Below are 24772 nucleotides of genomic sequence, written 5' to 3' on the forward strand. Positions count from 1 at the left end.
TTGGAAGAGTGCCACTCGGTCGGAAAGCCTGCGACCGCTTAGGTTGGGATCTCACGTAAGGAACAAAGACCGGGATCGAGGACAGGAGGACGACCGTTGACGCGCTATCGCGTGAATTTCTCGTGCTTGTTTACGTTTCGAGGGACCGTTTGGGACGGCGCGATCCAAAGGGAGCAGAAACGAGTCGACCAGGTCCAGAAGGCGGGGGAAATAAATAGAAACGGCCGATGGGTGAACTGGCTCTTGTTCGGTGTATATATTACCAATATTTATTTAATTCACTGATCGTAATGATAAAGTAAATAATCACATAAACTGGTTAGAGTAACCCTCCCCGTAATTGATTACGGTTTAGAGTATTTACAAATGCCATGCAGTTTCCTGGAAAAGTCCATTCTCGTGCGTTTTTTTGGGCTTCTAATAAACTAATCACTCGCGTGACACTTTATCTCGTTACCCTAGATAGATTACACCACCTGCACCTGAAACTTATGCGTTACGGAAATTGCAATCTATTGCTCACCTTGAACGATCGGATGCAATTTATCGTAATTATCCAAACGGAAAAATGCATCGTGGTTTGGAAGGGTATAACGGTGTAAAAAAAAAAAGCAACCACCGGAGAAACTTATACGAGCCTTTCTATGTTGTACGGAAAAACGCAATAAAATTCGGACGTACGATCCTCGGTCAATCTCGGAGACGGTTAGACGGATTTAGTTGCCTGGAAGAAACGCGTTCGATCGAGTTAGAATTGGCCCCTAACGCGGTACGAGTCAATAACGATATAAATGGGGTCCAGCCAACGATCTCCGCGACCTATGCATGTCGCGACTCCATTCTTCCATCTACTACTATAAAACGGATTTCTATACAAATGATACGATCGATTAGTAACTTAGAAACGTAAACAAGATTTCATTTCAATCGTCGGTGTAACGCGCGACACATGGCGGTACTCGGTACGATTGTGATCGAACAACGGTTTCACCTCGCGATGCGCGCTTCAATTAGTAGAAGCGCAATAGCTAATCAAACGAAAATGCTCGATTTTCTTGTCTCGGTAAGCGACCGTGCGTCTTCTCTACTCGTAAACACGGAGACATTTGCGGCAGATGTTAAGACAAGGCCGGTGTTAACCCCAAATCTCGTTTTAACGAAGCCGCGTTGCCGGTTAACCGGAAAACTACAAGAGGAATTGAAAAGTCGCAAAAATGGACCAAGTTAACAAAAAAAAAAAAAAATTAAAAAAAATTAAAAGAAACGAAAGCGATACCGCGTACTCTACCTAGGAAATAAATTATTAAATATATCTATTCACAAAAGTATGTATAGTTTATCGTTATAACTACTAATGTCAGTATCGTTTATTATTACAAACACGGACTGGGGGTCTCCTCGGAGAACCGCGAGTGAAGTATGTTCAACGGATGTTTACAAGAATGCGTTACAAAAACCCGAAGTCTGGTCGTCAAGTTTCTAAAGCGGTTTAAACTTACGCTTAAAATTGTACGCTCAACGCTATTCAAGGACCTTTGTCGTTTAGTGCGGAAAAGTGATCCTCGAGTTCGAAAAACGCGAGCGGGCTGTTTCATTTTGTAGGATAAAAGTGGAAAAGGGATCTTATCGCGAATGTGAGAACTCCAAACAGAGATGGACGACATTAGTTTCTGGACTGAAAATAAAACGTTATCGGACAACTGAAATCGCATTCTATAACCAAGAATAATATACAAGATAATGACGCTCCCATTGATAGACCGGACTTGGATGTCGGTATTCCCTCATTTAAAAACGAGGCAGGCAAAGAGTGCGATTAAATGGTACGTAAAATATTTAACGTGTAAATGTGGCCATCTCTGTGTAAGAGCACCACGCGAATACGTTTGGCATCGAGCACTGGTCGTGATTGGATACCAGACTTTCGCCTCGATACAGACGTCGCTCCGAACGAGGATAACGACATCCGTCAGAATTATATGTTATTTAAGTAACTTTTTGGCCGTTAACCGCCAGTGGAAGCGCGCCTAGCACGCTGATTGTATTCGGAAGTAGTGCGCCTCGGTACTACCGCTCGTACCCGAGCACCAACGAGCATTTCCTTCCACTTTCATCGCGAGAATGTATCAGGGATCGCGAACGCTATACACTTACACGTTGTCTCTAAATAACACTGTCCCTAGCGCACTCCTTGCGTCGCCTCGATAGAATATGACTCTCTTTCTCAATATTTATGTACAGTGTCTATTTATCCATAGTGCCTCGCTACTAGAATCCTTCGCCTACTCGTTACAGTTGCACGACCTAGCCTTTTGGATCTCGTCACGTGCGCGCATTCATGTCGCATCAATATACATATTTTTAAATTATATAGACTTTTCTCTCGCCCCACCGTAGATCATGTTAAATACAAAAGTTGCACATCTTACGCGGGCGTAAGGTGATGCAGCTGCGATTTCGTTTACGCAACACTGATCTGCATCGCGAAAATATATATTATATATACCAAGCGTGTGGGATTTCTCTTCTAAATAAGATCACGTCCGGTTAAAAAAGAATCCGTTTCAACTCTTTAAGTGAGAAGTTTCTTATTCCGGCTGCTTCGGCGCTATCGCAATATAGCCACATAAACGAAATTGCAACGGAAACGTGTTCGCATCACCCATGCGATCTCGTATTAAAATTAAAATGCTCGCTTTGCGAAATTGGCGTTCACTGTCGGATCAAAGGAAAGTCGGCGGCAGATGCAAAAACGTTATCGATATCTCCGTATCCCCGATTCCTTTGAACGAGGTCATTAGAATTATTATCCAGGAGGAAACTCTTCGGTTAACCCGAATCGTGGAGTCGTTCTCGAGATATCCGAGATCCTCCGAGTTTAAGATCGCAGTTTCGGACCGACCGATTGTGAGTCAGGAGCGATGCATTTCGATACGGTACATTAGTTAACATTGATACGTAATCGCACAGCCATCTCAGATCTTTTGACGGCCACAAGTCCCCGATGGATCGCGCACCATTCGTACAAAGTTTGCGCCAGAGATTCGTTCCCCGCATAGTTCGATGCGACGTTTTCGGGGAACGAACGAATTGCTCCGTCTCGCGGAATAAATCTAGGAACGAGCGCGAGCCACGATATCAGCGGGTGATTTGTCAGTCACAAGATGTGATAGCACGGCTCTTGGAAACCGTATCCGCGTCTTTTGGAATTTACGTCACGTCAGAGATCCGTTCGGGTGATCCAGGGGTCTTCATCCTGGAAAACGGTGACGGATGGCGAAGCACTCACTCTCGCGATACTCTTCGTTTTATATACAAACTTGGATAGTAACGATCCGCCGCCTACGTGTCTTCGTTAAATTAGTTAATCGGTCTCTCGGTCTCGGTCTCGGTCGCGGTTTCGGTCTCGGTCTCGGTCGCGACGCTCCGCGAGGTCCGTGTCGACGAGAGGCACGACCTCCGCGGCGACTTCCGCCCAGGAATCGCACCTCGTCTCGTCGTCCTGCGGGTTCGAGAGTCGTCGCCTCGACGTTCTCTCGCTGTGCGCCGATTTTACGTCCTTATTGCGGAGCCGTAGTTACCGAATTTTCTCGATCGACTCGTCGGGGTCTATAAGGTTGGGGCCAGGCGGTACAAAGGATTTCCCCGTATAGGAAGCACGTGAGCCTCGGAGTTGAACACCCACTCGTCTAAGCTGATCAGATCGTCGTCGCTGAACAATAGGTAGAGGTACTGAAAATGAAACGATCTTGATTAACGTTCCAGTTTACGCAGCAAACGAGCGTCATCGTTCGACACGAGGGTCCCGTACAGGGACGTACAACGGTACATAAATAATCGAACGCGATCCGTGCTCGATAGGAGGGTAAATCCGACGGCACCGCAAAGAGCTCTGCCGATCCCGACCGCCGTTCGAGCCGTACGCCCGGTGTTTCCCGTTTTGGTGTAAATCGGGGCTTATCGTTGGTCGTGCGATCGATCACGGGCGTTTCCAGGATCCTCCGCCCCGCGGGAAGCTTTCCTTTCGGAATTCCTCCCGGGTACCGGGGAGGACGCGGCCCTTTCCAGCTGTCGCCGGATTATATGACTCTCGGTTTTACGCGCGCCCGTGGCCCAAGGAAATTGAGCCACGCTCTATCGGATTTAATCCTTAACGACCGCGGTAAAAGCAGCCCGGGCCGCGGGATGCGCGAATACGAATACGTCCCGCCTCCGCCTGCTCACCTTGAGCGTTTCCGCGAAAAAGTAGCTCTGCTGGACGTCGTCCTTGCTCGAGTCCAGCTGATAGACATTGTGCAGTCCCGTGAATCCTCCGGGAACTCGGCAGTGTTGCTCCAGAGCCTGGACCGCCTCCCAACCCCATTCCCGATACTTGGGGTCCTTGGTCAACCGCCACATAACAAAGTAGGACTCGAACGTCTGCGAAGAGAGGGTGAGATGAAACCAAAACGTCCGTGTCGGTTTCCTTAACCGTTTGAGTCCCGGGCAGCGCGATTGCGCTGTTCAGATTTTATGTCGAGAAAACCCAGCACATTGCGTCACCGATTGTCAAAGTCGCTCAGATTCACTGACCCAAGTACATTACACAGCTCCTTCTTTTAACCTCTTAACTTACAATATCGTGTGAGAGACGTGGTAAATCAATCGGGCCAAACGTAAACAAAACGTGTGAGAGACGTGGTATGTCAATCGGGCCAAATGTAAACAAACCGTATGAGAAGTTACGTTCAGCCAAACCGTGAAATGGGCCGACGTATGACCGACACTTTTGTTGTTTATGGCACGCGCTATTGGAATTTAAATCGTAACGCAAGGGTGTAAATAATACATCTTACAATTCAAGAAACGCTATCGCGCCGAGTGGGATTCATCGACATAAAATAAACAAAGCGCTATCGCGCTGTTTGGGTCTTCTCGTGCTCATTTAGAGAAAGCGCGGTTGCGCTGTTCGGGATTCTTCGACAGTGTTTTTTCAATACCCCCTAGGACTCAAACGGTTAATACGCCTCGCGAGTCGGTTCAAGCATTTCCGGCCGCGAGTTCAAAGAAGCGCGCGCGTTTCGTCGCGATCTCTTTTCACCTCCGGCCTGAGGATGTAGTACTTCTCCCCGCTCTTCAAGCTCCTCGCCTCGTTGCCCTCGATGAAGTGGAACGCTTCCGGTCCAAGTTTCGTCGCACTGCGGTCGTAGGACTCGTGGCAGGTGTTGGTCAACCCGGCAGCGATTTCCATGTGGTGGTTGGACACGTCGTTTTCGAGGGTTTTAGCTCCCAGGGCGAACATACCACCTAGAAAGGGACAGAAACCGATTTCATCGATTCGAGCAGGTTCTACGGCCGACCCGAGGTCTTTCGGTCCCGGACCAAAGCGCGCGCGCGCGGAGGAGGGATTATCTCACCTGCGAAGCAGGCAAGGTGTCCCATCTTGTGTTCCAACCGGTCGTACTTGAGGTCCGAGGCGTACAATAGTCCGCCCGGCGATTTAACGATCATGTGATCGACGATGGCAGCCATCGCGGAATCGTACATTTCTCTGGCCTCGACGTCCTCTCTTCCGGACTGGATCCAGGCCTTCAGCAGGTACTCGTAAAAACTGTCTCCTAGGCCGCCGAGCGACATGTGATCTGCTCGACGTAAAGACGAATTTTTTACTCTCTGTCGAGACTCTCGCGATCTGCTCAGCGGTGAATTATGACGGTGATTATCGCAAACTACTTCTTTGGATAATTCATTCGGCTGCCCAGCGATGGAATAAAAACGAGGGCTCGTGAAAAGCTGAGGTAGCCGGGAACGGAACGGAACGGAAAGGGAGGAAAGGAAAATTTCGAGGGGAAACTGGGATTTAGCCGGGGCGATGAGTAGTCGCTTAAAACGACTTTGTGGATAAATGATAGCCCGCCACTGTTAACCTCATTAAGCGATCGTTACAAGGGAAAATGGTTTCTTCCCTCAACTTCGTCCTCCCTCTGGCTTGGGATAAGTTACGCTCAAACGGAAACCAGGACCCTTACCGATTATAGTTTGTAATCATTTTTAGTAGCTGCCCGTTATCGGTCCTTCCTCGCGTCAAGGAAAAACGAAGGAGGCCATCTTCGGAAGTATGCAGAATTTTCCAATAGCGAAGAGGACGACGACCTCCTCGACGCGTCCTTGCTCGATAAAAAGGGAGTTCTTCGGTGGAATAAAGTGAAATAAAAAATGTCCCATAATTTATCCCCCGGCAGAGGAGACGGACGGAGGAATGCAGGATATTTCGTTCGGGGTTGAAGGACCAGGGGCGATAATTCTCGGTAGAGGCGCGCAAGACCCCGGGGGCGACCTAGTCGCGCGTCCTGCCGTTCCTTTTTCCTTCATAATTTCTCGTCACGACGCCGAATCGCCAGAAGCGCAGGAACCCGACTTGGCCCGTTCTTGGAAGGGCGTCGAGACGTCGATGGAAAAAAGGAGAAACGAAGAGGTGTCAGAGAGAAACGGCAAAGTTCGCGGCCGCGTCGGGACGAGGGTACGAACCTAACCTGGAGGGCCCTGGCCAATTGGAATCGCACCGTCGGGAACACGAAAGTCGGGATCACACGCCGGAGAGATTTCCAAGGAGATTAGGTACCGGAACGGTGAACCTTCTTTCGCGGCTGAGAACGAAATACATACTCGAACTTCTTAAGGAGAGAAACGAGACGCTTCGGAAGCGAAGCTGGACCCGCGTTATGTAGTAGGGCGACGCGACCGCTCGATCGCGTTACTTCCTGTCCGACGCGCGCGTCCACGTCTCGATGTTATTCCATCCCGTCGTCCCCGAATTGCGCAACCAGAGACACCGCAAGCCTTCGCGGTATATTTACGTTAGCGAGAGAGAAGAAAAAGAGGAGAAAAATGAGCACCTTCTCCGGAAGGCCGGGCTCGACGAGGTCGCGCTCGTCCGTTCCCATGAGCTACGACGACTGGCCGGCGTTACCCGGACCGACCGACTCGACAGGGGGCGGCGATCCCCGTCGGCCGTTCCTCGATCATCGCCCGTCGCGGCGGAGGACGTCGAGGAAGGTCGGAGGAAGGTCCCGATCGCCCGAGGGAACCCGGGCGTGATGGATGCCCGGCCGGGTCGGCGTGGCGGACGTAACCTGCGAGAGGCGACAGGGAAGAGCCGCGCCGGACCTATTTAATGGCCGCAATTGATAACCGGTCGCGCACCCTCGCGAGGTCGGCCCTTTAAAAATCTATTTGCCGGAATTCTCCGGAGATTTATTAAATGAAATTACTGTAATAAGGGGACGGATATTTATACGGGCCGAGAGGCCGCTTCTCGCGTTACACGCCGGGATGCCATTTTTCCGCGCGACGGTTATTACCGTAACGCGAGAGCGCTCCGATGCAGCTGCACCTGCACGCTCCTCCACCGCGGCTCGCCCCGAAACCGAGCGGGTCCGTATGGATCGTCCCAATGGAGGCTCCGGAGGGCGCGCCAGAATCGTCGAGGAGAATCGCCTGACTCACGGATCGCGACGGGAGGCATTAAGGGCGGTTGCGAGGATATTTGCAAGACGCGGAGACGTCGTCTCCTACGAACGACGCGTCATTTTCGTCAAACGAAGGCATTCGCGAGATCCTGGGCCGAATATCTGGACTCGACCCGCGGAAAGTCTTGGAAGGTTGTACTCACGTTGGCCCCACTTCCCCGTCCTGGGATGGATGTAATTCGGGTAGAGACCCTTCGGCTTCTCCAAGCTCTTCAACATCTTCCTCACGTTCTCCACCTTGCTCCTGAACACGGGGTTGCCCGTGATGTCGCTCAGGTACGTGAACTCGAGGTGTATCGTGCCGATCTCCGAGAGGATGCTGCAACCGCTGCTGGCCCAGCCGTAATTCTTGCTCGCCTGGGGAACAACGGCGAACTTTTCTACGTCTTTACGGGCAAACGTCGAGTCCACCCCCGACGACCGCGCGACGCACGATGCGCGCAAAATCGACCGATTCGTCTTTCCCGTCCATCGCTGCCGTCGATCCAGGTCTTTCGGGAATCGCTGATCACCGGCCGAGCAAGGGAGAACCGCGACAAAGGAGGGGGGACGAGGAAACGCGATTAAGAGTCCCGGTTAAAAATCCGGTACGGCAGAGATAAGCACGACCGTTTTATAATTTAATCCAGCCAATTAAGCTGTCGGCGGTAATTTCAACGTAGGAAGATGGACGAGTAGGTGCGTGCAACGACTCGGCTCGCCTCGTCGGGGTTTACATCGATTTGCATTTTTTCCTCGGGAAAGGGCCACTCCGCGACGCGAAGAGCTTCTCCGTTTAAAACGACCGCGCTTACCTCGCGAAAAAGTTTGGCGAGGAGCAGCTCGCGGGCTCCCAAAGGAATTCAAAGACGCGCTACCACGGATTCTCCTTATCGGGGAAGGAACTTTGCTCGCAAATCCCACGTTAATTTCTGACGTTCGCGCTGGCGGAAGGGAGTGCGCGCCCTCCCGTCGAGACGATGTTTCCCCGTCGATGGATGCGGACGTCTCGTAGCGGCCTCGCAACGGAAGGTTATAGTTCTCCCAACGAACGCGCTCGAATTCCCCGATCGAAGCTCTCCGTAAATTCGGATTTCCGGGTCTTGCGTCGAGGCGGTTCCTGAAGCCCGAGGAGGGCCGCAAAATTCTCACCGAACGACGCGCGTCTGGGCCTAATTGACCGCGACCCCGCTGCTAACAATCGGACGACTCGAGTCTGGGAAAGTTACCTTCGGCAAGCATCTCCCGGGCGAGTTCCTCCTTCGGGGTGGAATCACTTACCCCCGTGTGGAGATTGATGAGCGAATGCGGAATCCCCGTCTCCGTCTGGAAGGCCGGCAGCATGAGCTCGCCCAGCTGCGCGGCTTTGTCGCGGAACATGACGTCGCCCGTCAGGGCGTAGCAGGCCAGTAGGCTTCCCATGAACCTGATGTTCGTCTCGAACAGGGATATCTCCGAATTCTGAAAGAACGAGAAGTTAGCTCATCGAGACAGTCCGCGCACGAGCTGCACGCGCTCGCGCGACGATCGGGGCGTTAACTGTAGGAATGGGTTCCGCGTTTTAATTACCACCGGTAATCACGGTTAGCGCTCGGCCCGAAAAAATGCCGGGTAAATTGACCGAGTTTCCGACAACGCCGCGGACCGATCGGGACGTCCGTTTTTGGCGAATCGTCGCGAACGCGGCCTCTCCGCCACGCCGTCGAGGAGCGTCCCGGATCGCCCCGCCTTAAGGTGAAGTGAAACCCCCTTCAAATCAGTCGATTCGCATACAACACTTTTTTTTAAGGGTCTTAGACCAAACTGTCCGAAACTTTGACACATCACTCCTGATCATCTAAGAATTGTCCTGACGCATTTAAAATTTGGATTTTTGGAAAAAATTTGTTAACTTAGCCCAGACCAGAACCAAAATGGCGTCGAGCTCTCATATTTCGATGAATATACAATTAACGAAGGCTCTGATATGAGAAACGAAAGGGTCAGGACAATTTTACAACAATTTAAAACACTCTGGTAATCGATAAACTCGCATTTGAACGGGATAACGGCAAAAAAAGTGTTGTATGCGCTTCTATGCTAAAACGATGGGAATACGAGATCTCGGAGGGAAAATTTAATTAACCTGGAAATCACAGATGGCGCAGGGTGTCCCTCTGCAGCCAATTAGAGCCCCAGAAAGCATGAATCCAGAGGATTTCTGGAGTTTTACTTCGATTTCTTGATATTTATTGTACGAAAACGACAGGTGGAGTATGCCATTTGGTACAATACCCAATATAATTCGACCCAGCTGTCAATATAAAAACGAACGTCGGAAACGTAGGCATTTAGAGAAATCTTCTTTATTGACGTCGATCGAGTTCCTCGATGTGTTTCACTTCACCTTAAACCGTCGAAGTCCAACGCGGCATGCAAGAAACGGGCTTTAATAGAGCCGAACGCTTTATTAGCGCCGCGCCGTCGAGGTACCGGTCCCGATAGCGATCGGGAATTCGGCTCGGACCGAGCGCGGACCACCGAGGCGATGGGCCGACGCCGACGTTCCCGAGCCGCCGTTAAGCTCCGATTAACCGTTAAACGCCGCTCGGGTTCTCGCGGACGCCTCGACTCCGCTCCACCGTCGCTACGACGCATCGGCATTGCTCTGGCTCACGAGTCGAAACGTGACGAGACGATCGACGAGTCTCGTTCCAAAAAGTCGGCCGGTTTATGGGCCGCCCGCCTCGATCGTCCTCGTTACTTCGCACGGCTAGTGTTAGGTCGGGGATCGTTTACTCGGGAGCGGTGATGGCGATTACCCGATGGCCTCGTGGGTATGTTTTTGGGGATTCGCTTCCAGATGGTTGAAACCAGCCAAAGACCTCGTCGAGTAAAGTAACGAAGATACTTTATTTTCAATTGCCTCTTGGTTTATAGGAACGACTCGTAGACTCGGTCGACTCAAGGGGACTAGCGTTCGCCGAGAGTTACAGGTGTCTCGCACGCAGGTTACAGAATGGAGACGGTTCAAACTTAGATCAGAGAGTGAGCCCTTCGGAGCGGGCCTTTTTATACTGACCTAGGATGTTCTTAGGCGCGGAGGAGGATGCTTATTGGTGGGTTTTTAAGATTGAGGAGGGAAATGTCTCATGTGATTGGCTTGGGGACAGGTCGAAGGGGAAACAGTTGGAAAGTGTCTTTTCCAGAGATTCTGGATGTTTGACGTTTCCCAGGGCGGTTATCTAGTTTGGGGTGCGGAAGTACTCGGATAAACAAAGGATAGGAACGAGGGAGAGCATTTCTCCAAGAGCGCTTTGGAGCACGAACGCGTTGCTTAATCTCTTTCTTCATATTACTTAAAATAAAACGTTAGGTAGGGACCTAACACTAGCCGTTCGTGGCGGTGCGAAGTAACGAGGATTAACGCGGCAGACGACGCGGAACGTTGTTTGGGACGTTGGTGGTGTCGATTACTTTCGAGAGCGAGAGGAAAGGAGGATGGAACCGGAAAAGCGGCGGAGCGAGTCCGTTGCGAGATGGCTGCTGGGTAAAAAGACCGTCCTCTTCGCGGACACGGGCGCGCGTTATCGCATCCGACATTCGTAGGTCTCGGTGAAACCTCGCCTTGCGTCCGCCTAGATCCTGCAATCTCGAGGGCGCAACGAAAGGGCTCGAGCGGAAAACGCGTTTTCCTCGTCCTCGGAATTTCCAAATCACCACCGGCGCGAGAAGCTATTTTCGCCGAGTCTTTTTAACTCGCGATAGAAAGCGGGCCGCTCGCGCGGCCGATCCATTTTAATCGTTTCGTTCTCCCGGGCAACGTTTTCAACTCACTCTCCCGGAAAACTCGGCTACCGAATTATTTTCGTAAACTCGATCCTCTTTTAGCAAGTTTCGATGCCGCGTGCGCGTTAAAATGAACGTCCTCGTCGCGCTGTTCCACGAGCGGAAAATTATGGATACGAAAGCTAAGAACGGATCCTTTTTTTTTTCCAGCGATGCGGAAACTGAGCGGCATCGAGAAGAGGGGGGTTCCGACGAAATTGAACTTGGTTCTCCGAACGGGAGGAGCTCGCTCCGAATGTACGAGTTTCGTCCATGTTTGGGGACATACCGCGGGTACACTTGCGCGTACTCGTACACTTTTTCATCGCGAAACGACATCATTAAACCAACTGTGCAACCTTTGACTCGCGGTTTTCTTTCGTAGCTTCGTTAGCAAAATTGCGCGCCCTTTATGGCAGCCGCGTGCCTGTCGCTTTCCCGCACCCCATTCGACTTTTCTGTCTGTAGCGCACCCTCTCTCGACCCTTTATGCCGAAAATACTTGTAATTTCTTCCTTGCGAGCCTATGCGAATTCTCCTTCCACCGTGTGCGGTTTTAATTCGAATCCGACCAACTTACGGAGAGACGGGCGCGCACGTAACGCGCCGTTCGATGACCGCGACGTACTTACCCGGCGCAATTAGCCCGTTCCGCAAACTTTTTGTCCTTTCGAGACAAAATCGGCGTTAAAGATCCTTTTACGCCATTCACCGTGAGGGAAATCCGATCGGGGTTATCTTCGTTAAGAGACCCAGCTGATCCGGATTAAACATTATTCCGGATCATCGAACGCCTGTGTACTTTGCGGACAGCATAATAATGTTGACAGCAATTTCCGCGTTTACTGTTTGCGTAACTCGTACAATTTTCGCAAAACGCTGGGACCGTTTCTCTCCGTTTTTGTGCGTGTTTCCGCGAGTTTGCTTGGATTCGTTCGAAACTCGTCATGCAAACGCTGACGGTATTAATCGGCATCCACGTTATTATTCAAACTCGAACAAAAATTGATCGAATAGCGCTCGACGACAACGATCCGCGCGTCTCACCGCGAGAACCGCATCGATCGCCGCTAATACGTTTTATTTCGGTGCGGAACGATCGTCCCGCAATTAGCAAATAACCGGGGAAAATTGTCGCACCGGCTCCGCTGCTTAACGTACGGCCGCGTACTCGCGAGGGTGCCATACCGAGGACGCCCCTGGAAACACCGAACGCGTCCCCGTCGACCTGGCCGATGGCATGGCGGCCTCGAAAGATCCGGGCCTCTTTCCCGCGCGCCCTAACCTTCCCAATGTTAGTGATTTTGTTAAGTTCCGCTCCACGATCCGTCACGGAGGACCAGAAAATGATGTTGCGGATGTTCGAAACAAAGTCTTAACGCGGGTTGCACTGGATGTGAGAGCCAACTTTGATGACTGATTAATTCTCGACGAAATCTCGAGTCAGGTCGGTTTTATGAGTTCGGGCACACGACTTTAATTTGTAACAGAAATAGTTTATTAACAATAACGAGTAAGTCCGATAACAATTGTAAAAGATAACACTATGAACGGCGGCGGTCGCACGGTACAAGTTCGCACGTGACTATTTGGAGTCGCGGTGAGACTATTTGGAGCCGCGGTGAGACTATTTGGAGTCTCTGAGAGCAGGAAATGTCCGTCTCTCGCGGTAGAAGATTTGCTTCTCTCGATGCTCAGAGGAACTTTGGTCCAGAGCGATTTCGGATGCTGTCCTCTAGGGCGGAGTTTTTTTTACAAAGCCTTTACTGATAGGCGTAGAGAAATTAGAGTGGGATCGATAATCGAAAGTGATTGGTTCATGAGGACTGAGAAGGGGAAAAGTTAATGTTGTTTAAGAAGACTTAGGTGGGGAATAACAAAAATGGGCTATAGGACTAGAAGTAAACGAATCATGGGCTAAAGGACCGCGGTAGTAGATAAGAGAGCGAAGCGCTCGAGTTTCTGTTTAGACATCCATTTAAATTATGAGCCTAATACGTGACTGAATCAATGGTGCTATATGACATGAGAGACACGAGAAAGAATAAACGGAACTTGAAATACGGAAGAAATAGAACACCCTGACCGTTGCAGAGAGCATTCCAAATAATTCTAGTGTGATAATTATTAAATTATGGATTAGTCCGTATTTGCAATAAATGATTGAAATTTACGTATTGGCTTGAAAACCACACGTGACATGATAATTGCTATCTGAGATAAAGAAATTCGTTCTCGATTGAGCCCTTGTTCATTCGGCTCGAACAGGAAACGGGGGAGGAAAAAAGTGAGACGGCGACGAGAGACGCTAACGAGCGGGGCGAGACCCCGACCGAATGGCGTTTAACGGCTCGAGGTCGAGCCGTTATCGACAAAAGGACCCACGACGGCGACAACGGAGGCTCGTCGTCGTCGTCGTCGCGGCCGCCTGCGGTTTCGGTTCGAAGGTCCAAGGGCGGCCGGGACACGCGTATCGCGCTCATAAATAGCTAGGGCAATCTGCCGCATCTTGCGCCGGCACGCATCCGACGGGGAAATTGCGAAATATGGCCGGCTCCACCTGTCGTAATGGCGGCAATTTATCCTAATACCGGGAGTGCTCGAGGAGCGCGAGGAGGCCGCCTCGGATCCGGATCCGCGCGTCGCTTCGGAGAACGTCCGCGGCGTTTCTCGCCCCGCATCGATTCGCCTCCCGGACGCGAGGCTCGCGCCCGTTCGATCCTTTCCGCCGCCCTCCTCCGGCTGGCCATTACGGAATTAGCGCCGACTAATTTAATAGACACCTTATCCTAAGGGCCATCCGCGTTAGTGCCGTCGCGGCATCCTCCTCGCGGTCGTTACCGCCTCCTGCCTTCCTTCGTATCCTTGCGCCATTATTTATGAAAAGCGACTTCCTGCAAACGCCTCGTAAAGCCCCGCGCGTTTTACGAGTTTATTTTCCCCCTCCGGGCTCGGGAGGAGGACCGGTCGTTCCTGACCCGAGAGCGCGTCCCGACGTCTCTATAGACTCTCGCGGGGTAAAGCGAAGGCGAGACTCGTCCGCGCGTATTAACGGGCCGATCCGTGCTTTACGAGGCCGTTAACTTAAAAGGCCCCCGACACCTCGGCCAGCCCTTTCGCCCTCGCCCGCCCAAAGCGTCGCACCCCTCCGCTCCGGGTATCGGCCGAGCCCGAGCCCGAGCCCGAGCCGGATCATCCCGGCACGCTATTTGCCACTAGCTCAAGGGGGACGTTGACGTTTCGACTTGGGGTCTCGAGGGCGAGATAATCGAGAATTTCGCCTTCCCCGCTGGCGCCCCCTCGCGTCCGGCGAGCGGTATTTCCCGGGACCGGGGAGAGTTACGGGCCCCTCCTCTCGTCCTGGCGGCGTCGCCGCGTTCCGTTCCTCGAGACCGATTCTGCCCGCTCCGCTCGGCCGCCGGACCTTTCGAGCGGACGCCCGGGGCCGATGACGACGTCCCCGAATCACCCGGCCCGGAGTTTCCCCAGCCCCGAGGCTCGAGGGCTTCCTCGTCCCGACAAGGGAGAGGCCGGGTACCGCGACGACGGGGTTAACGCGAGCCCTGCATTGCTCCACCGCGTAATGGAATATCGGGCGGGACGCGCGACGTGAAATCCGGTATTACGTTTCCGGACTTATGTGCGCATCGGGTTCGGGCCGATTATGTCAATTTACTGCCACCCGACGTTTGGATCGATTAGACGGGACCACGCGCGTATTTAGCGCGTAGTTAGGTTCACGATGCAATAAATAATCGGCGGGTATTTTACCGGTAAATAAGGCGAGCCGTTCCGGGAGCGAAAGCGCCTCCGATCGTTTCCCGCGGCTTTTTAAGCTGCTCGGCCCAGGAGCTAATTTTTCTCTCCGAGACCTCAGGAAAAATTGGGCTGCTCCGATCGGGGCGACGGCTCGCCTAGATGGTCGAAAACGACACCAAAGGACGGGGGAAGAGAGTCGGCGACGGCGGTCGCGGAAAGGATGAGACTTTGAAGGGGTGCGCGGCAAAAAAGGCGCACCCGCGAGAAGCAACGCGTGATTAAAATGCTCCGGTGAAGCCAACGAGCGCCGCCAGACAATGACGCCGGGAAGACGGCGGAGCCGCGAGGGCGCGCCAGAGTTCGTCCATTACGGTCTTTTTTAACCGGGCCGACCGTGTGACGATCTCTCTCCTCCGGTCGAGACGCGGGGGCGGGTCGGAAACGGCGGAAAAGTGTAGCGGGGTGCGCGTCGAATTCCTTTGGGGCCAGCGACGAGTCCGAGGGGCGCAGCCGCCGCTGCACGAGGCTAATACGCCAAGTTATCCACTTAGGGGTCCCTCTCCGTCCTCCCGGTGCTCCCGGTCCTCTTTAATGCCTCGCCGTTGCCAACTTCGGATAAACCGGGCTAAGTTTCGCGCCGCGGTACTTATACGGAAACCGGGGGCGAGGGGGGCGAGCTCGACCCAAGTTTATCGCGTATCTGCTCCCCCGCGGCGAGGGAGGCCGAGAGGGCCGAAGGGGACGGTCGAGGAAGAGGCATTGATTTACATAACGATTAACTTAATTAACGGACGCGCCACCTGGCACCTCCGCGTGTCTTTATACGAGCGGGGGTGAAGGCCTCGGAATGGCGTGTTTCCTCGCGGACGACCTCTGCCCCGGGACCGGAAGTCTCGCTCCTTTCGTCGACCGGACGGACTCTTCCGGGGAAAAACCTCCCAGGAGGAGTACACGGTAACAATCGGCGCCGGAAACGAAACGAACCGCCCTCGTCGGCGAGATACACGACCCCGAGATGTCGCGGGCCGACGGCGAAGGGTCAACCTCGTTATCCAAATTGCTCCCTTGTTCGGGCTCGATGCTCCGCGTATTCCTTAGTTTCTATCCGCGAGAATTAAGGGAGGACCGCGATTCCTTGTGTATTCCCTTCTTCCCCCCTCCTCGGGCCGTAGATCGGTGCCAGCTCTTGCTTGTTAAAATAATAGCGATTCGGTGGAAAAGCTTCGAGTTCCTGCCAAGTATTTCCTTTCCTTTCGTTCCTTTTTCCTCGTTCGTCCTCCCCGAGACTCGTCTACCGCGTCCTTTTTCGTATTTCCTCGAGGACGCTCCTAATTCGGGGAAAGCATCTCCGGTTCCCTGGGAATCCTTCCAGGACGGTCTTACGTGCGTTCGCGGCGGATATCCTCCGAGGGATATCTCGGATCCGCGTGGGAGAGTCCCCGAGAATACGGTGAATTCTCCGTTCCAAAGCCTTCCTTTCTCGTCCTTTCGAGGTTGCACCGCGTTCAACGCTGTAATACCGCGGTGCAAAGTGAATCGCGCGCGCTCGCAGACAAAACAACGTAGGAAATCCAATTTATCGGTGACGTATTCCGAATGAATGTTCGATCGCGCGTTTCGTGCAAACGAAAGGAAAAGTATATTTTTTGCCGGCGCGGATCCGTTCTTAAGCAGGGGACTCGCGCGCGAGGCAGACAAAAGTAGGCTCTGTCTTCGCGATTCCACTCCAAAGCCGGCTTTGGGGACGGTGCTGGTCGAAGTTTGGAACGGAAGTTAGGGGGAAATTGAGCAAGTCTTGACTCTTCCCTTGGCCCCGTAACTCCAACTCGGAGAGGAAGAACTTAACCTCCTCTTAACGATTTCGCAAAACGGTCTCGTTCGATGTCGTCGAGGTCGAAAGTCTCGGACGAGAACTCGCCGACCGGGGCGAGCGATCCGCCCGGAAACGATCCAAGGAGAGTACTCACTATGTCGAAGTCCAGATTCTCGGCGATCCAGTCACGGCCCTGTTTGAACTCGTCGTGGAGGCCCATGATGTAGAGAGTGTCGAGACCGTCGACGATGGTCGCGCCCATGTTAGAGGAGCCGAAGATGCTCGCGCTGTGGCCTCTCTTCGAGATGGGTCTCAGCTCGTTCTTCCCCCAGGCATATCTGACGTAGTTGTCCCAGCCGTGCTTCATCATCTGTCACAAGTAAAACGACGAATCTTTAGTCGGTCCCGATTCAAGCAAAAAGTCGACCTTCGATCTCGCTCATTACGTTCCGCGTGAAAATGACCGCTCGATGTAGAAAGTTTTCCCCAAATCTGAAAAGGTCTCGGGGAAATTTTTCTCGGGGTTCCTCGAGAGTTCACTCTCCAAGGAAGTTTTCGCTCCGAATTTCCGGGTCGACGAGATCGGCAGGAGGGTGCCGGGGGACCCCTCGAGTCCCCAGGAGAGGGAGAGAGAGAAGCCCGATTTCGGTCGATTCTTCGGGAACCGACTCTCTTACCTCGAGGATTGCCGGCCTTGACGATAAATTCACAAAGCGAGACGCAGCAATTTCCTGGCCGGGGGTTCCGAAGAAATTAGAAAAATCCCATCTCGCGGAGAAAACCGCGGTTTTATCGCACTATATCCCACCTAATATGCGCGGCCACGGAGCGGTCGACGGTGGAAATCCATGCGCGGAAAGGTCCTCTTATTATTTCCTTCGCGGAGAGCCGTTCGGGAGAGGTTTTACCCTGAGGTAATTGAATTCACCCGCAAACGGGTACACCGAGTGCGCCGGAGTTCCTCCCTTTATCCGGCCAAGAGACGGACCGCCGGCTCTCGAGCTCGAACGGCGAACGCGAGAGCGGAAAAACCGCGCGACTCCTCCGCCCGAGGGAACCGATTTCGCCCGAGGTACCGGGAATCTCGACCCCTCGTGCCCACGGGAGCGGAGGGGACCCGATGTTTTCCGAGGCCGAATCCGGGGAAACGATACGGTTCCGAGGAAACCTCCGTGAGGTATTCCTTGCGAAAGAAACGGCCGGGATCCCTCCCTCGAGAGGGGGCCGCGATTCGCATGGGAATGTCCCCGCAACGCGGAGGAATCCGGGAGAATCTCGGAAATCCCGGGGACCCGTCAAATTTTACCCAGCGGATTCGCCGTTCCCCTTCGGTCAAAAATGCCGCGCGAGTCGTCGAGCCGATTACGGAAGCCGGCGAAGAAATCGGCGAAAAGGGACTTCCCTCGCAGTCGGCGGTTATCGCAAACGCGAATGCCACTTGGTCTTCCTCGAGGGAGGACGGACCGTCCCCCGACTTCTCGTCGGTTAGCATCGGCGGGCTCGCAAGAGGGATGCCAACTAAAATTCCCCGAATTTTCGAGGCACTTGGGCGATTCCGTGCGCGCCGTAATACCGCCGCGTGGTCGCTTCATCATGTTTTTACGCCGGCATAATTTTGGCCCGATATAATACGAAACTCTCCGGGCTCGGTAACGGCACCGACCCGACACGAGAGAATCCTCCCGCCTGTCTCGGAGAGCGATAAAAAAAATTCCCGGCGACGTTAAAAATATCCGAGCACCCACGTAGGCGTCGGCGCCCTCCTTGACCGAGGTTGCCGGCAAATCTCGACCCCGAGGGCGACGCGACGGAATCGAACGGATCGGATCGCGTCGGCCGAGTCTCCCGAGACGCGGCGGGGCAGGAGTTGCGGCACCGAGCGCGCAATCCTAATTGCCGTAAGTAGAAAATATTTGTCCCCGAACGTTTCCGAGTCCGAGAGAGGCGGCCCGGGCGAACTCGAGAAATCCAATTCAGCGAGCGATGAAGGAAACGGGAGGGACCCTCTCCAGGAGGAAGTCGAACGATTTTATTGAATTATATCGTAGCATCGCGGCTAGCACAGAGGGGAAAGTACAAAGCCCTTCGGCCGGAGCAGAGGCCCCGGGAAAACTCGGAAAAACGGAATCAATTCCTTCGCGAATCCCGGGATTCCACTTGCTTGCCCCGCCAGGAATTACCGACGCACCTCGGGAAACCGGGAACCGAGGCAATCGATCGAGCGCGTCCGGAGGATGCAAAGACGCGGACCGCGAAAAGGAAGGAAAAAATGGAGGCAGCGGCGATCAATCCGACCAAAGGAGGAGCTTCCTCGCGAGAGCGGAAAAGAGAAAGCGGGGTGGACGTTGCCGCGCCGAGAGCCTCTTGCTCGTGCTTCGTGCTTCGTGCTTCGTGCTTCGTTAATCCGACCTAGTCAGCGCCGATTGTAAATTTTAATCCGGCCTCTCGGTGGGGTCGCGGGCTAAAGTCAAGGAAAAAAGGAACGGGTACGCGTGCGAGTGCCGGAGGTGTACTCAAGCACGGCCCGGCTTTCCTTCCTGGAAGGATTTTCCACCTTCGTCTTACCTCCGGGTGCTTACATATTTTAAGATAACGAATTACCTTCGCCTCCGGCAATGCTTTTTACCAACAATCTCGCGACGCGTGGAGGGTTCGCCGCGTCGCTCTCGAACGTCTCCGAGTTGCCCGCGTGCCCACGTCAAATCGTCAAATACGCGTTCGTCGGTTAGATTCTATACAGCGTGTCGATTCGCAACCTCTCGTTACCCGACGCGACTTATCCACCGACTTCCGACTTTCCTCCGCACTTGATCGGCGAACGGCGTGTTTTTCTCCATCCCTCGATTTTTCGACTTCCGTTGACTCGTGGAGCCAGAGATGGGTCTCGTTTCCCGGCGAGATAGGTAATTCGATGTCGCGCTCCTCCACCTCGAGAGAGCGAACTCGATTTTTCTCCCGGGGCTCCCGAAGGGCCTCGTTGCTTTCCCTTTTCCTCGAGGACGGTTTACGGAGACGCCGAATCAGGGTTCGAGACGGGATAATCGAGCCGAGCCGTCGCGTCGGTGGATCCAATCGATTCCGCCCGGAAAATCGAGATCCCTCCCGTCTCGTTACGCGCGACAGAGACGGAACGTCTTGATGGCGATTTCTTTCGCCCGCCAATCAGAAAATTGCCTGCTCTCCCGTTCGTCGATTTACGTGCCGCCGAAGGATCTGCACGTTTATCCGAACAATGATAAAACCCAGGTGACGGGTTATCGTCCCGAGGCACCCATCGGAGGTATAACGGCAAGGTGTCGCTAAAGGCATCTCCTCGAGAGCGCGCCTCCCCGATACAAAAGGGACCTCCGGATCTCCGCCACGGGCGATCCAATTCCCCGGACGTAACCAGACGGAAGATGCCGAATCTAGGAAGGCGGCTCCCTCGAACCCCCGCGGAATCGAAGAGATCTCTTCCTTACGTCTCGCGCCCCTCGCGGACCGACCGGGCCGACCCGCTCCCCTTTTGGCGACGTCTCGCCGTAATTACGGCTTTGTTTGTTATTGTCCGAGGCGAGTCGCGCGCATTGTCCCGACCGCAGGCTAATAGCGCGAATTAATCTTTGCTAAGTGGAGCTACCGACCCCCTTCCCGCGGTATGAAAGGGGCGGCCTCGTTAAAAGGAACCGTTCCCATTGTGCCCGAGCGACCCTACCGCCGGCGATGGACGATACGACCAGCCGGCCCCGCCCGGGGTGCGACTTTGTCGAATTCCCCGCGGATGCTCGTAATTAGATGTTTGGCCAGGAACGCCATTCGTTACCCAGCGACCGGCTCGGTAAGGGTATCGGCGAATCGCGGAGAGCGCATACCCTGCTCGCCAGATAAGGTCGAAGAAACTAGATTTGCAGCGCCTCGGGGAAATGATCGACCGTGGAAAATGTTCGCCGAAGGAAACGACTCGATCCTTTTGAGAGGACTTTTCGCGGATTTTTTGAGCGTTCCTGGAGCAAATCTCGGTTGCCCCTGCATCCAAGAAAAAGGCAGAAGGGGACAAGGAAAACGACACGGGGAGAGGAGCCCGAACGCAAGCTCGGTTTCTGCCTATCGAGAGAGTGGTTTCCGCGATACGCGTTGCACCCATTAACGTAATCGAACGGCTATCGCCGTGAAATCCTCGGACGCGCCCCCCGATCCAATTCCAGAGTACCGCGACTCTCTCGTCGCACGGTGGCTCGAAAAAATTCGATCGGTAGGCCATCGAGTCGGTCTTAACTCTTCTTCGTAATTTCAAATTCGCCTTCGATGCGATCGCGAGTCCGGACCGTTTCTTCGCGAATATGCCAGGAATCCACCAGGTGTCGAGGCCGGTGCCGTCGTCGAGCGGAAAGAAGAGGGCGTAGTCGTCCAATTACAAGGGGAATCCCGCGATCGATCCCGTCCGAAATTTTTCCGGGCTCCGGCTCTGCCATAAAGAGCTCGTTGCTTCGCCCTGCCCGGAGCGAGAGGCGAGTCGGCGAACGCAGGACTTACCGCAGGCGACGGACGTCCCCGGACCGACGAGAGGACTCGGTGACCTTACCTTGACTTGTACGCTGGCTCCGTTGGCCCCGGCGGGTCGGAAGGTACGTTTCTCGAGAAAGGACGCGCTTACCTCCTTGACCTTCTCCCTTCGCTGGTTGGTGACGTCGTCGAGGGGCGGATTCGGCGGCCGAACGACGTAGGACCCGGGGGCCGACGTCGGCGTCGGCGGTGGCGCCGCGGCGGGCGCCTCCGACCAGGAGGCCCGGTGCCGCATCAGGCCGAACTTCCGGTGGTGCGCCGTCTCTTGGTAGTCCTGGTTGGGCACGGGGTCGTTGTCCCGCACCCAGGCGGGGTTGACCTGATCGGCTCGTTCCTCGGGCGCGACCCCACGGTCCACCACGCTGGCCAGGTCGCGCCGCGTAACGAAGGCGCCGGTCAGCAGGACGATCAGCATCACCGACAGCAGCCCGCTGATCGCCAGTCTCTGCACGAGTCTCATCTCGCCCGGGCACTTGCTCCACCGGCTGCCGGACGGACTGGCCTCGGCGTTCCCGCTCGTATTGACGGCGCTGCGCAGGATTTAGGACCGATTGGCGACGACCTTCGGTCGAAGGGCTCGACTCGCCCGCCAACGGAGGAGAGAGCGCGACGGCGAAACGGGTCGAGTCGCTCGTCCGGCCTTCTCGGCCGTGACGACCGGGCCGGCCCCGAAAGGAGCAAAATCGCGGAGGATCCTCGACTTACTTGTCGACCACCTGTTGCGTTCTCGGCTCGAGCACCGTAACGAGTGCCGGCTCGTCTTAACGATGGCTGGGTACGTCTCTTCGAGTTCTACGGTTCTTCTGCGGTACCATCGATCCTTCCCCTCGGAGGGCCTCCTCCGGACTTCCGCTTCCCGAAGCCTCGGAGAGGACGCGGCGGCGGCAGCGGTGGCGGCGGCGGCAGCGGCGGCAGCAGCGACGGCGGCGGCGGCGTCGTTTTCCCCGGCTGCGGAAGAGAAAATTACGCCACCCGTAGTTATCTCAGCGCTTTCCGTTGGCGGCGAGAGGCGGATGCTCGCGCGAGTTTTCGAGGGCCACGCTCGGCGGGGACGAGGATCGAGGCGGCCCGACCGGCAGCCGGAAACGAATGGAGATTCGGCGAGGCCGTTTGCGGAACGAAATAAGGCAGACTCATCGGAGGGAAAGGAAGGCAGGCGCGCTCTCGCGCGAGATTTCGCCGCTTCCCGGGTCCTTTCTGGCTGGGTTCTCTTTGAAACAAGGTCAGCGGCGCACGGCGCTCCTCGACGTTTCTTTCCCCGGGATGGGAGGAGCGGAGTCTCGGCCGGGGGAAGGATTTCGTGCCGGGTCGAAGCGATGCGCTAAACGAATCGAACGCGCCAAATTGAAGATCGCCGAGGCGATCCAGATTTTGCGAGGTCCCCTCGAATTCGGTCGACCGGCGACGCCCCGCGACGTTCCTGGTAAGAGAACGCTGGAAAAATCAACTCCTTGGACCCTCTTCGGGGATCGAAAGCGGGAGCCGGCAGAGGAAAAAGAAGGAGGGTAAGATAAGTTATTGGACACACACTCGGTGGCCCATAAATCCCGGACCGATGCCTCGGGGTTACGGAGATTGCTACGTGTCACACTCTTCGGGAAAATCGCGAACGAGGAACCTCAAGCGCGACGGATTCGCGACGGACCACCCGCGGTAACTCACGCAAGACTCGAGCTCTCGAAGTGCGCGCTAATTTCGAATGGAACGACTGAAAATCGAGATCGATCACCCCAGGCCGGGAGAGAGGAAGAACGCCGGGAACCGGCCGCGAGAGCGGAGGACCCGGGAGAAAGGGAGACGGGCCGCGTGCCTCCACCTCCGCGCCCGTTTACCACGAAGCGATTCGCCGATCGTAAAGAGATATCTGCTGGCAGATCGGTTTAACCGGTCGAGGAAGGGCGGGAGCATCGGGGACGTCGGCTCGCCAAAGGTTAAGGACGAGCAGCGGGAAAAGGATCCGCCCGCTGGACAGCGGGAGGTCCCGTCGCCCATTTTTCGTATTAGCGTTCTCGTTTTTCTTTTTCCTTTCTTTTTCTCCCAAGGCCCGGAGACTCGTTTAAGGGCGCCCGGCAAAATTCGCCCGCCCCGACATTTTATTAACGAGGACGCGCGGCACCGATTCGCCCGGGGCGAGCACTTGGCGCGGAACTTGCCGACTCGCTCTCTCGATCGTCCGCCACTCCACCGATATAAAATAATTACTTGGTGGAAATTTATTGGTGAAACCGTCCCCGCGGACGAATGTTTACCGGTTCTCGGTGGAAGAGGACAAAGAAATTCAGCGTGGACGAGGAAAATTCGCCCATTTTTCGATCCGACCTTTTTCCCCCTTTTTCTGCCGACAGCGCACACGCTCGAATCGGAAATGGAACGACGCCGCAAAGCAAATTGATGCGTCGATGCCATTCCGTCCGGCGATGCGGCGCTTTCACGGTTACGTTTTCCAATACCTATAACGGGCACGGCGAGTCACTTGAAAATAAATGGGAACGAGACCGGCGAGCCTCTGGTCAAGAGTTCGACCTCTCGAATCACCGGGATCACAAAGGCCAGGGCTCTCCTCGGGTGGACGTCGCCGGTGAACCCGGTCCCGGACGGTCTCGTTACCGCTCCCCTCGACCCCGGGACGTCGGGAGCGAATCGAATCGTGTCGGGTAAATTGTTCGATCCGCTTCGGAAAAACGGACGACGCGCTCCGAGTCATTTCTCGATTTCATTCCTGAGGGCCGAGTAAAACGGGCGGAGTCAAAAACCGCTTAAACATAGACACTGGGTCACTCGCCTATTTCGAGACGCGAGCGTCGAGAGTTCGGCGGGCTCGGGACCTCCTCGGAATCGAGGAACGAGGGGTCCGACCGCAAGGAGCACTCGGGAAACGAAGACGATCGGAAAGTTTCCGCGCGGAAATAGCCGAGTCGTCGTGCGATCGAAATTCTCCGGGTAGAGGCTCCTCGGCACTCGGTGCCGGCAACGAGGAGACGTCGCGGAATCGAGCCGAAGCCTGCCTGCAACTTTATATATCGGTAACGAGGTACCGAGTCGGTAAACTCGAGAGCAACTTCTCGGCCCGGAGTCGGGGAGGCCGCCGATTAGTTTAAGGACTGACGAGCGAAACGCTCAAAGAGACCGACTCCGGCCCGAACTTTCCGCTCTTCGAGCCTTCTTCTCTCTCGGTCCTTCCGGTCGACTCCGGGAAGAATTTAGCGAGTACCGCCCCCCGTCCGGTGTTCCGAAAGATCGGATATCGAAGGGAGCATCGACCGTCCCCGGGACCGGAGCGACGATTAAGTCCTATTTAACAAAGACACTTTGTACTTTCTCCATCTCCTTCCCGTCTTTTCGCTCCCGAGCGAGTGGCAGCCAG

The 24772-nt window shown here is 54.6% G+C and overlaps 1 protein-coding gene across 4 annotated transcripts in view; it reads right to left on the reverse strand.

Moving 5' to 3' along the window:
- Window positions 1-246: 246 nt before the first annotated feature.
- Window positions 247-24772, reverse strand: part of LOC105697688 (mannosyl-oligosaccharide alpha-1,2-mannosidase IA) — a 152688-nt gene continuing 128162 nt past the window's right edge. For 2 of the 4 annotated variants that reach the window (XM_012421257.1, XM_023432684.1), the window contains exons 3-9: window positions 17021-17236; window positions 8769-8948; window positions 7652-7865; window positions 5397-5621; window positions 5081-5286; window positions 4225-4419; window positions 247-3732 (exon numbers count right to left, since the gene is read on the reverse strand). In XM_012421257.1, coding sequence (XP_012276680.1) covers window positions 3610-3732; window positions 4225-4419; window positions 5081-5286; window positions 5397-5621; window positions 7652-7865; window positions 8769-8948; window positions 17021-17236 — 1359 coding nt within the window. In that variant the 3' untranslated portion in view covers window positions 247-3609. Of the gene's footprint in view, window positions 3733-4224; window positions 4420-5080; window positions 5287-5396; window positions 5622-7651; window positions 7866-8768; window positions 8949-17020; window positions 17237-21499; window positions 22357-24772 lie in introns of all 4 variants that reach the window. The other 2 variants (XM_012421258.1, XM_012421259.1) reach the window with 2 other exon arrangements.

This window comes from Orussus abietinus, unplaced genomic scaffold (genome assembly GCF_000612105.2).
Source record: "Orussus abietinus isolate OABI.00-Male unplaced genomic scaffold, Oabi_2.0 scaffold39, whole genome shotgun sequence".
In the NCBI taxonomy this organism is placed as follows: Eukaryota; Metazoa; Arthropoda; class Insecta; order Hymenoptera; family Orussidae; genus Orussus; species Orussus abietinus.